Genomic DNA, 12,526 nt, shown 5'->3' on the forward strand with positions numbered 1-12,526 from the left:
CACCAGATTTTTTAACTGGGAAAACATGTCTCTGATTTTGGTTTTACCCGTGTCATCCAATTATTCTCTTCCAAGTCCCTTTCCACTTTTCTTTTTTCAATCTAATTAAACATGAGCATTAAAATTGATCGAATGTGTAGTAAGAGGCAAGTGTATCTGCTTTTTCTTGGTCTTCCCACCCCCACCTCCCAACCTGGTACTTGTAAAGATGCTTTGCTCCTTCCGGTGGTACTAGGACAAAAGGGTTCATGACAGGTATCTCTAGCCTCACCTGTTCAAAGGCCCAGAACCCCCTCCCCGCCCACCACTACCAGCAAGAGAGTATTTACCAAGAAGGATCCTCCTTCCCTCTTACTAGCTTCAGAGACCCTCTCAGGCTGGTCCGAGAAATTGGTCAGGTTCGGCCCACTGAAGTGCTACTTTATATATTTGGCATTTTCTTCCTAATTTATCCTTGCCATTAATGGGAGCAGATGGACAATGGAAGAGGTTGCTCCTGGAGAAGGGAATTCCCGAGAGACGGCCCACTCCCTAGAGAAATGGGTCATCCAGTTTGTGCTTTCTTTCCTGGCCACTCTGGGACCGGATGTTGCCGGGCCTCTGTGGACCGGGTAGATGCGGCCGAGACAAAACGTTGTGGTCTCTGGTGTGACTCCAGGCAGGACTTTCCCTTTGCAAATCATCTGGAAGTTTGAAGGAAGAGATTACTTTGCCTCTGCTGCCCCCCTTCTTCCGCAGAGTGCTCCCAGGGAATTAATATTTCTCCGTTGAAACCACCACCACCGGAAGCCCATCAGAGACCATCCTGCATCTGGGCAAAGAAGTGAACATAATCCATCAAGTTGCCTGTCATCAGGGTGAAACATGGCAGGGAAATACGGGGCTATTTTTGGAACCGAGCTGCAGATGCCTGGGCCGGCAGGGCAAGTCCACCACGAGGGAGTCGCCAAGAGCCCCTGCCCCTCCTCCTCCCCACCAGAATCTGCTCTCACATCTGTACTTGGCCTTCAAGCCGGACTTTGCAAACACATGCACGAAAGTGTGGGTTTGGATCGAAGGCATCCTGGATGGTTTTCACTTGCCCTTGCTTCTCTGCAGCTGTCTGTTCCCAGTGAATAATGGATGTTGGCTGTGTCGCCCTTCTCCAGTGGGCTCGGATATCATCTGGACAGTATTGTTTATCGCTTTTGCACATGTTTTAGGAGTCATGGTCCAAGCCGTGCTGTGCAGCCCTGTTGGGGATTCCAGTGAATCCGGCAGTTCTTTCTCGGCCTCCATTTCTACCAGCCTATTGCCCTGGGACAGCCTGCCCTCGGGTCCATTAGCTCTCGCGTGCTGGTCTTTCTGGTTGCTTCCGTCCACCCTCTTCTAGAGTAGCTTTCTCTTGGGGTCCTTTGCTTCATCTTCTGGGGACCTGTGACACCACCTGGCTGGCTCATCACCAGGGCTGTGCACAAATGGCCTTGAGGGATGGTTCCATCGGGAGGGGGGGGGGGGGCTTGAGATGCCCATCGAGCTAATTTCTCGGATCTTCCCAAGACCTTGCTGCGGAGGGAGTCATTAATGCCATGTCAAGTCAGATGGGGAGTCTGAGGTTCTCTGCCAGGCCAACCTGCTGGCTGCCAGCCCTGTGACTTGGAATTGCTCTTTGTTTTGGCAGATGACAGTTTGGGAGCTTTTCTGCCACTTTTAACAGTTCATGTAGAATTAGACGACCTTCCGGCCTCTTTCATCCTTGATGTTTTTGTGGCCACCACGCACCTCTGCCAACCATCTGCAAAACAGAGAGTCCTTATGACCCTCTCTGTCCTTTGGAATGAGACCTTTGTTGCTTCCGATGCTGTGTGTTAACATTTCAGAGTCCTTTCTCCTTCTACCTCTTTCCAACCCACCCAAACATGTGTCTTTAAGGATCCTGGGGGAGGGGGGAGTGTGGCTCTGGTACATTTAGATATGCTCTTGACCTTGTTGATAGTTTAGCTGTGTGTCTCTTGAACTTCCCAGGACCATTCAGTATGCTTCCAGCGTAAGAAAGGTAACTGGACTTCATTGCTTGCCAGACAGTGGTTTGGGAACTTTATGATGACTATGAAATCTTGCTGTAGATTTCAGGGAGCTCCAGTCAGTAGGCTGGGGGGTTAATCCTGACAGATCAATGTTTATTTGGCCTTTTAGTTCCTGACAGGTGTCCCCACTAGGTCATTGTGTGCGTCCATGGGTTGGCATGCCAATGCTGAGTGAGTTGACCCTCCATGGACATCCAAAGCTTGAGAAGAATGGATCTGGGTCAGGGTTTTGAGTTAGCTGTTTATGGTTCTTCAAAGGAATTAGAAATTGTCATTTGTCGTTTTGATCTTAAATTAAAATTTTAGGGCCTGCTGCTTGGCTTCCAGATGTCTTGGTCAAGAGGTAGAGGCTTGTTCAGGGCTTTCTAAATGAAATCAAATCTTAATTTTCCACAGCTGTGGAGGACAGGCATGGCATTAGTGATTCAAAAGTTAGAATCATTTCAAACTCCATATTTATAATACTTGACTCTCATTTGCCATTAAGCTCCTTTGGGATAAAAGTTATCAAGGAGTGATAGGTTCCCTTCTACCCCATCCCTCGGTTTACCCCTTATGAATGTACTAATGGCCAGTAATGCTGAAAGGCAGTAAGAGAGAGGCATAAACAGGAGCTGTTAAGAGGCCTGAATAATTCACCAACTACCACCAACTCCCGAGAGGGTGCTGGGGGCCAGGAGACTCAGTCCAGGAGGGAACAGGGAGGGCAGAGGTACTTAAAGTACAGGGAGTCTTAGTGTTCAGTCTTTGAGAGAAGCCTTTGTCTATTTTCAAGATACTTAATCTCTGTATTCTTTGATAATCAAGATAAAGGCTGAGAAGAGGCCAAAGTCCACCCAACTTAAATGAAGCAGGAGATCTTGAAATCCCCGCCCCACAAAAGAACAGGACCTCCCTGTTGCCTCTCAGTCTAACCATCCTGGTTGTTAACAAAATCTAGATTCTGAGAATCAAGCTCCCCGCCCCCCAGCATTCGATGAGATTATTGACACCAGAACTCAAAATCTCAGTGTAGTTCCACAGTGTCTGGGGCCCAAGGAGCTGGGCTTTCTCCAGCATGTGCCCAACGGCCATGTTGATTCCATGGGCTAAGGGGGAGCCAGAGACTCGTTTTGGATGAGACGGGCTGAGGAGGCTGGGAGATGTGGAGAGATCAGGGGAGACGGAGGTGCCCTTTTAATAGCTGGGTGTTGTACTTGGCCCTGTCATTCTGGGAGAGAAGGGAAACGAGTTTCCTCTGGGAAGACTCCATAGCCTGGGCTCAGAAAAACTGGGAGCCCAGTGTGGAGCATGCCTCTCTGTCCCCAGCAGCTGCCCCCTGTGCGGCCTACTGAGCAGGGTCGCCAGCCTGCGGGGGTCGGGCGAGCACAGCTGCGCAGCCCCTCTGCAGAAACCCTGGCCCGCAAGGTGGCCACAAGCCCCCTTCCCTTCTTGCCTCCTTCCCTCTCACCTGGTTTCTTGTGCTTGCCTTGACTTTGTCCTTTGTCGGCCTTTCTCCCCTCGATGGACCCCTCGAGCAGGCCCATGCAGCCTTCCCGCTCGCTGCCTGCCCTGCAAGTCAGCATCAGTGCTGCGCCGGTCCCTTCTCCTCCAGGACTCATTCCCCTGGGACTCTCCCGGGCCCTGGTGCCCGGGAAGCCATGTTTCATTCCCGGTAGCCATTCGGCTGCAGAAGTAAGCCCGCAGCCAGGCCCGAGCCCTGCTAGCCTATGGCTCCCTTGTGCTTCACTGTGTGCGCGGCGTTTCAGGAGGCGCCTGCAAGGAATGCTGGATGGGATGTGCCCCTCGTGATCGGGACAGAACAGACGTGCGGGGCACGGGGCCGCCGCCTGGGGACGGGGAGGCCGTGAGGAGGTGAGACAGGCCCTGGAAGGTGAGGCGGGGGCCTCGAGGGGCAGGCAGAAGGGGCCGAGCACTGGCAAGAGGGTCAGCGAAGAGCCGTGGGCAGTGGGCCCCGCAGCACCGGCCTCCAGTGGCCCACCCCGAATGGGAAAGCCACCCCCGTCCCCTCCCAGCGGGACGCTCGGATGTGGGAAGGAGGTTGTGTCGGAAGTGCAAGGACAGGATGCGTGGTCACCCTCCCCTCCTGCCCGTCCGCTGGGCTCCAGGTAAACCTGCCTCCGTACACCAGTGAGGTGCGCCTGCTCGGACATTAGCCAGGGTGTCAGGTTCGGGACCCGCTGGGCCCGGGAGAGCGACGCCGCCGGGACCACCATCCGCGGAGCCCGTGCTGCGCTCCCAGCCGGATGACCGACGGCACCACGCCGGTGCCCCGTGTCTGCAGCCGCAGACTGCAGTCTGACTCCGTGAGTCAGACGGAGGACAGTTGCCCTCTGGGATGTTTGTGTTGGCCTCCGGCCTGTTGCTCGTTTGGTTGGTTGGTTGGTTGGTTGGTTGCCTATGTCCAGCAATATGGCTTCTTCTTTCTGCCTTCCCCTTGACGGGTGAACCCATCTGGACAAAGCTGTGTTGCCTGCCTTTATCCCCACTGAAGCGGATGTGTTCCTGTCGCCGGCCCTATCCAGACCATTCATCTAAACAAATATCAAGGGGCCAGGGTGGGAGAATGTTTTTCTGCAATCTGTCAGTCCTTAAAAAACCAAACAAAACAGTGTGTGGCAGGGTAATTCCACTGTAGAACCCAGGGCACCGACCCCTGAGTGGCAGACACAGGTATTTTGAGGAGCACTGACCTTCACAAATATTTATACACCCTCTGCCAGCACGTAACATGGAGTCATAAGGAAACCTAAGTGCGGCTTGAAAGTGTCTGTAGGAGGAAAACCAGGAGAGTTGAATCCCCACCCTGCCTTTCTTCTCTCTGGCCCCGATCTCTCCTTAACAACAAAAATTCCAGTGTGTAGCTCTAAAAGAAATGGCTGTTCTTACCGAGAGAGTTCTTTTTGATGAGCGTTGAGAGAGTCCAGTTCACAGGAGGCTCACAGACAGCTAGAACTGTTGGTGAAGGTAGAAGCCGAGTCCTTTGCTGGGCCATCTTGGTTGATCTTCCTGGTGGCTAGCCCCCATCCTGAACGTATGGAGGGAAATGAGAGTTGGAAGTGTCAGGCAATTTCGTGGTTTTTCTAGCTCTGCCAGGATATAATATACCTTATTATATCACACTGCCCATGTCCACCGACCTGGGAAGGAAAGGTATCCCAGAAATCCCTGCCTTTCACATGGCTAATGATTCCAAGCTGGACTTTGGGGAGATCATGGTCCCCAGCACAGAGAAGGCATCTGGGGGGATGTTTACTTTGTGGGGACCCAAGCCAACTGAGGTCGGGCAGGGAAAATTCCAGATAGAGACGATAAGTAGGGGGATCACAGAACCTATCATCTAACCCAGGACCACTTCAAGAGTGCAAGGAACCAGGGCCGTGGAGTCTTCAGACTTGCTGTTGGCAGGAGAGGAAGAGGTGCAAGGCCAGAGGGCTGCGGGCGAGGTCAGAAGGGCCGCGAGCGCACAACTCCCATGTCCCCATGGGCATGGTGGGGCTGAGCCACACCGAACTGCAATGGCAAATGTCCACTAGCCATGTGCCCAGTGGGTAGACAGAAGATAGGGCTTTTTAATGAACACAGAGCGGCCTTCACCAGGCTGTTCTACAACAGGCCGCCCCAGGGTCTTCACATTTACCATTCCCACTATGCGGATTATTCTTCCCCCAGAGAGCCTCCTGCCTCGCCCCTGACGTTCCTGCAGGTCTCTGCTTAGAAGACACCTTACCAGAGAGACGGGCCCACCAAGCCCTATAGATGGTGACCCCTCCCCTTGCGCCCTGTACTCCCTATCCCCTAACTACTGAGTGATAACTTAGCCCATCAAGGCCCTTCTTGACTACATGGGAAGAGAAGCAGACTCGAATTAAAATGAAAAATAAGCGTATCAGGAACCCATCTAACTGACAAGAAGGCTGGAGAACCAAACATAGGGAATCAAGTGATCCAGCTCAGACCTGGTCACAAGGACAATGTAGTTTGGATGCCATCACCCGGGACACTTGCTGCCATGCCACCCATTCTTGGTTTCCCCTTGGGGTCACTCCCTCAAAGGTGGGGGCATCTACATGGCTTTAGGGAAGTCAAGAGCCTGTACTCAGTGGCCAGGGGACAAAGGCCAGAGCCCTCTGATGGGAGATGGGGACTTGATTCCCTCCTGTCTAGGAATTCTCCACGTGAGAGGTGTTCCTGGAAGCCGGGTAGCCCACACGAGAAAATATCCACCATAGCCAGGTATGGAATTCTGAGTTGATGGCATCATTCTTACGGTATTAAACTTCATATGGTGTAGATTTTTGTTGCAAAGAAGTTTGCTGTCCATCTGCCTTGTGTTCCTTTGTGGTGAATTTTCTTTTTATCTTCTGATAGCGTTTAAGAATTCCCCTACGTTTAATATATTACAGTTCCACCACGTGTGGCTAGATAGGAATTTATTTACTCTGCTTAGGACTCACTGTGCCTTTCCAAAATAAAGATGTTTGCTTTTCTTCACTTCTAGAAAATTCCCACACATCCCTATATTCAATTATTACTCACCCAGTATTCTCTTCAGAAATTCATTGGCCTTTTCATTCTGTCTTCCATTGTCTCTATATATAGAGAGAGTCCTGTTTTTGAGCCTGCACTCTGGGCTATAGTTGGGGACATTTCTTCAAATTCGTTGTTCAGTTCTCTAATCCTCTCTTCATTTGTGTCTAATCTGATGTTTAACCCATCCATTTCATTTTTACCTTCAGTAGAACTTTATAAAGTTCCATTTTGTTCGCTTTCATGTCCGCCTGTTCTTTTATGATATTTTTTTCTCCGTAATGTCCTTGCTTTAGGGTTTCTGTTTCTTATTTTATCTCTTCCATTATTTTATGTATTCTTTTTTGTAATCGCACTCAGAGACTACTCTTGCCTGTGGTCCCTGTGTTTTTTCTTATTCTAACTTTCCTTTTGGGATAGTTACTTTGTGTGCTTGATGTTTTCTTAAGGGATTATTTTTAGCAGAAGGTTTTTGTCTTGCTTTGTGGTGGTGGTGGTTTATGGGTTGTTTTTGTTTTTGTTTTTTACTGAGAGTCTTCGGTGCCCTCCATTGTGAAAACTTCCCTCCAGCGTGGCTTTGCAGTCACTTCTTCTGGGTACTTGGAATTATAGCTCGGGTTGTTCTGCAAGCTGAAGAAGGCGAGAAGGGAGAATGAACAAATTTAGGATGAGCAAATCACCTTCAAAAGGTAGCCTGTTTCTCCTCCCAGGGTAGGTGACTGAGCTGAGTCAGTACTGTTTGTCTCTTTGCCTCACAAACTCGTGAGATCTGCATGTCTTGTCTTACTTCAGTGCCAAGAGGCCCAGGAGTACAAGCAACAGAAACCTAGTGCAAATAGGCTTTAAACAATTAGGTAATTGGCTATGGGATTTAAAAGGGCAGAGGTGGCACGCACATGACCTCAGGCTCCTGTATCCGTCAAAGTGCATCGTAGATTAAGAGCCTTTCTCTGGAGTCTTCCTTTTCATCTGTCTGAAACACCACTACCAGGTTGATCCTTTGGAATCATCGTTCCAAACATGGCCCTCTCTGGCTCAAACCCCTTCTTCACAGGCTTACTTTAATGCCTCTAGTAGAAAGTCCGCATCATTTTGGTTGGCATTCTAGGCCGTTCATTTCCCCAGCTTTATCTCACCTGATTGATTCATCTTCACATATCCTTAAATTCATTCCACCCAAACCGCTCACTCTTCCTCTCGCCCCCACCCTTAACTGACCCTTGTCCGAACTCCCAGCGGGCCTTCTCCATAACGCTGGCGCATAGCAGCTGCACTGTTGTGTACCTGCGTTAGTTGTGTCCATGTCTCACGCCACCCCTTCGAGTCTCTCAGTCCCTGGAGGCTGCAAGCCTCGTGTCACTTATTTTCCAGTTTCCGTGCTGCCTAGCAGAGGACGGCTCCCAGAAGAGCTGCTCCAGTTGGCCTAAATGAACCGCGGCCCTCCCATTCCTCTAGGCTGGGCCAGGCTAGCGGCTCCTGCCTCACACAGGGGAGTTACACGGGCTTTAGCGGGTTCACAGGACACCGCTCTCCTAGGACTCGTTGCTTTGGGGCAGGTCAAAGGCTCAACCCTGGAAGTGAGCCTGGGGACCAATGCTGGAGAGAGAGCCAGCTCTGCTCTGGGTCTCCGTCTGTCTCTGACTCCCTCTTAGGTAGGCGCCGCTCCGTTACCCTTCCTTCAGGATGCTTTCCTGACCCAGCTATCCTCACGGCCCCTGTGCAGCTTCAAGACTGTCCTGTGTGCATTATAGCAAATCCTGCCTGGTATAGTTGTCTTGTACCGTGAACACGATGTCTTCCAAGTCAGGAGCCCAAGGGGTGTTTTAGGGCCCCTTGGTGTACCCTCTCCCACAGGCCCTGCATACACCAGGGGCTCACAGTGCACATCTGTTGCTCACGAGTCCGTTCAGGTCCATGATGACATTGTGTGCCAGTCTGCCCAGCATGCACCCCAGAGTGAACAAGATGGCGTGAGTGAGGACCTGGGAGCCACGGAACCTGATGGAGCTGTTTGGTGCCCACATTTGTGTTGAGCGGGGGCCTTGTTCGCTGCTGTCGTGAGCCTAGTACAGGGCCTGGCCCAGGGCAAAGCCTCTCATGTCAGTATTTAAATGAAAGAATGAATGAGTTAACGGGCGCATCTTATCTCCACCGACAGATTACAACAGCAGTGAGTTGAAAACGGCCTGCAGGAAGCATGAGCTTTATGTGAGCTTCCAAGACCTGGGCTGGCAGGTGAGTTCTCTGGACAACAACAGGGACAAATGTCCTTTCCCATCTTCATGGCAGGGGCTGTCCTCGAAGAACTTGGGCTTTAGGGCCGAGGTGATTCCCATGTGAAGGTACTTGGGAGCTCTTCCGGATGCCTGGGCTTCTGGAGGAAGGCAGAGGAAGGGCCAGGCTCCTTGTATACCAGCACCGCCTCCCCCCCACCCCTACACCTTCCCGGGGAGCCAGGTTCCCAAGTTCCGTGTACCTCAGAATCAGTCCCACGGTTCCCAGGGCTCTTCTTCCATTCTTTCAGAATCCATGAGGCATGGACTTTGGCGTTTGTGTTTTGAGAAAGGGTTGGAGAAACTGATCTAACAGTTATCCAATGGCTATACATTGACTCACCCAAATTATCTAGAAGAGCACAAATGGTTAGCCCCACACCTGAGAGCCACCACTAGTTTATAAGAAGCGAATTCTAGGTGACAAGTGATAGGAAATCGAGTTTGTATATGCAGATGGCGTTAGGATGACAGGGCGTACTCGAGGCTCCTTTGGGTCCGGGTGCATAACGCCAGCCCCCTGTGCTTCCGGGCCTAGCAGGTGGGTAGCAGCTAAGGCCTGTGGGCCTGTGAAGGGGGAGGGTGCCCTGGAGCCAGATGAACTAGGCTCACCCCCTTGCTTTTGCCACTGGAACATGAACGTGGCCTCCCTGGGCCTGCCGGCCCAGCTGTCCAATGTGAGGAGTCCATTGTCACAGGATTCCTGGAGCGCAGATGATGTAAGGAGTGTATGCTGATCACATGTGGGGTCCTTTTGCTTTCACCTAAGGACTGGATCATCGCACCCAAGGGCTACGCCGCCAACTACTGTGATGGAGAATGCTCCTTCCCACTCAACGCGCACATGAACGCAACGAACCACGCAATTGTGCAGACGCTGGTGAGCTCCCGGGGACCCCTTTCGCTTTAGAGGGAGGAGTAAGCCGAGACCAGGTGTGGCTTCTAACGGTGCCTTTCCCCTTCTGTTTTGTAACAGGTTCACCTTATGAATCCTGAGTATGTCCCCAAACCCTGCTGCGCGCCAACCAAACTAAACGCCATCTCTGTTCTTTACTTTGATGACAACTCGAATGTCATCTTGAAAAAATACAGGAATATGGTTGTCAGAGCTTGTGGGTGCCACTAACTCGAAACCAGTTGCTGGGGACACGGCCTTGGGTTCCCAGATGACATCTGCCTTAACAAACATTCAGAAGCACGGCGAAGGGGGAGGCAAGCCTTTGAAGCCGCCCCGGGCTGGCTGGTGCCTTACCGCCCAAGGAAGAACTTGAAGGGCCTCGTTAAGAATTTGCTCACACAGTAGATAACGTGGGCAGTTGCTGGTCTGCAGGAAGCGGGGTTCGGATGTCTGTAGTATGAAGTCTGGGAACTACGGAAACGTAACTTTGAAGGGTTCCCCCCAACCCCCCCCAAAAGAAGAGCCCACCAAAATTAGTTTTAGCTTTAGACCAAGCTATTTGTGGTGTTAGTGAGTCAATAGGGAAAATAATCTTAAAGGAGTAAGAGTACTCTTGGCTAAAGTACCAGCCGGTTCAGTAGTGTCCGTCAGAGGTAGATCTATATAGACAACTGGAACTGGGCGGAAATGCCTCCCTTCACAGACGGCCTCGGCGCAGGGCAGGTTCAAGCAGGGACAGCAGCCCGGGCCGACCCGGGGGCTGCGTGAAGTGCCTTTTCTCTCCGCCCCTGCCCTCAGTGTTTGTGCTGGAGTTCAGTCCGTGTGAAAATACACTCACTTCGGTCAAACCAACCGTGTCATTTCCACACCTCAGTCCCTACCCCCCCATTAGCTGTTCTCCTTGCTAGCACCCAAAGTAGAGCGAGCGGGCATTGGGGAGGCTGGGGGGGGCATGTTAGCCGGGCGCCGCGGGAAACCAGCGCTGCACCTCTTCTCTTCTGGGATGGCTCTCCGAAAAGCACATTCACTCCAGGAACGCCGGCTCTACTATTTCACCTATTTCAGTAAAATGGTTCTTTGCCTTTTCCTCGACAGCATGCCAAGTGGCGGGGTTAGATCCAGCAAAGGAAACAAAACAGGGAAGGACCGCCAGGACAGGGTCTGGATAGGCATGCCCTTATGAACCCAAATCCCAGTTTTCTCTTGTAGAAAGGAAGACTCAGATGAAATCGTAGAATATTTTTAAAGTGTCTTTTTCACGATCATGTACTAGGAAGCCAATTTCATACTAAACTGATTAAATAATACATTTATGATCTAAAACTGTTTGCACTTACAGCTTTTTTGTAAATATAAACTATAATTTATTGTCTATTTTATATCTGTTTTGCTGTAACATTTAAGGAAAGACCAGACTTTTTTTTTTTTTTTTAAAAAGAGTTTATTTAGAAAGTATCATAGTGTAAACAAATTGTACCACTTGGATATTCTTTTAATACAAGACTCATGATGCAAAGCTGAAGCCACTCATGAGGATTGTGCTTCTTTAGAAAGTTGGGGTTTTTAAAAGACCATCTGTGAACCATACATAATTAATAAAGATTTCCTTTAAGGCAGAGACTGGCCGAGACCCTGCTCTGTTGTCTTCTGCCGCAGGCAGCAGAAGCGATCTTGTTTCTCAGGGTCCCACCCCCAGTGACCGTGTGTCCAGTGGCCGCACTCACCCCGAGCATGGGAAGTGGGGCGAAGAGCATTGGAAAGGGAGGGATTATGATGAGAAGTAACCTGATGGCCAAGAACATACAGGTACGTATCTTCAGGGAGCCTAGTCCGATGGGTGCTTGTTCTCCAGTGTGACAGTAAAACTGAACAACGAGGATGGCGTGGCCGACAAGGGTGCTGGCCGGGGCAGGAATGGGGCCCGAGTCAGCCCTGACCCAGCCCCGCCTAGCTCAGTCTTTGGTCTTGAGGCCAACTGGATCCCACTCTTCACACACACACACACACACACACACACACAGTTGACCTCCTCCGAGGCAAAGTACAGTAAGCCTCTAGAACAACTACCCAGAAGCAGGATCTGAAGCTGCTTCCAGCTGGGGGGCCTCCCTGGTTAGTTCCGATACCCAGGCCTGGGAAGGCTCACCTGAGCCCTCTCGCCCCAGGTGACAACAACCAGAATTGTTCTAGGAGTTAACAGAATAGTCAGGACAAGCCTTGTGGAACTTCCCATGCCCACATTTTCTGTGGGAGACGTCAAGTCTTCGTGATGACCTAACTAAAGAAGAAAGAAACTTCCACCCATGGGGTAACAGACAGAAGCATTGACACACACACATGAGGTTACGGCCCCAGCATTCTCTTACTCAGGCACGTGTCAGAAGTACCATTGCGTTCATTATGGCTGACCTCTCGCTGTGAGAGGAGCATTGACAGAAACAGCAAAGCCAGGGGAGGACGTGGAGGTATCTTCCGGAGGTGTGGGCTTCCTGTTTTTAGATCTGCTCCAAGCTACCAACCAACACGTCATTAAGAAGTCAGTTTTGACCTTCAGACCAGGAGTATCACTACTGCCACCGTCCAGAACTCGTGAGCAGCTCACAAACGATGCTTTAGCTGATGCATCATGCACCAGAATCACTCAGGAGCCAAAAATAGTTCAGCAATTTGATTTTCCTCAACTCTATTTTAGTCTCAAAGGAAACCATTGAGATTCCTCAAGAGAAGGGTGAAGGGGACGACAGGTCGCCACGGAAAAT

At 51.0% G+C, this 12,526-nt stretch overlaps 1 protein-coding gene across 2 annotated transcripts in view; it reads left to right on the top strand.

Annotated features, from left to right (window-relative positions):
* The window catches only part of BMP6 (bone morphogenetic protein 6), a 160,011-nt gene extending 148,626 nt beyond the window's left edge, over positions 1–11,385 (top strand). For both annotated transcript variants that reach the window (XM_078055683.1, XM_078055684.1), the window contains 3 exons: positions 8,755–8,831; positions 9,639–9,749; positions 9,846–11,385. In XM_078055683.1, the coding sequence (XP_077911809.1) occupies positions 8,755–8,831; positions 9,639–9,749; positions 9,846–9,995 (338 nt within the window). In that variant the 3' untranslated portion in view covers positions 9,996–11,385. The remainder of the gene's footprint in view (positions 1–8,754; positions 8,832–9,638; positions 9,750–9,845) is intronic.
* The last annotated feature ends 1,141 nt before the right edge of the window (positions 11,386–12,526 follow it).

The sequence above is a fragment of the Halichoerus grypus genome, chromosome 9, assembly GCF_964656455.1.
Source record: "Halichoerus grypus chromosome 9, mHalGry1.hap1.1, whole genome shotgun sequence".
NCBI classification, from domain to species: domain Eukaryota; kingdom Metazoa; phylum Chordata; class Mammalia; order Carnivora; family Phocidae; genus Halichoerus; species Halichoerus grypus.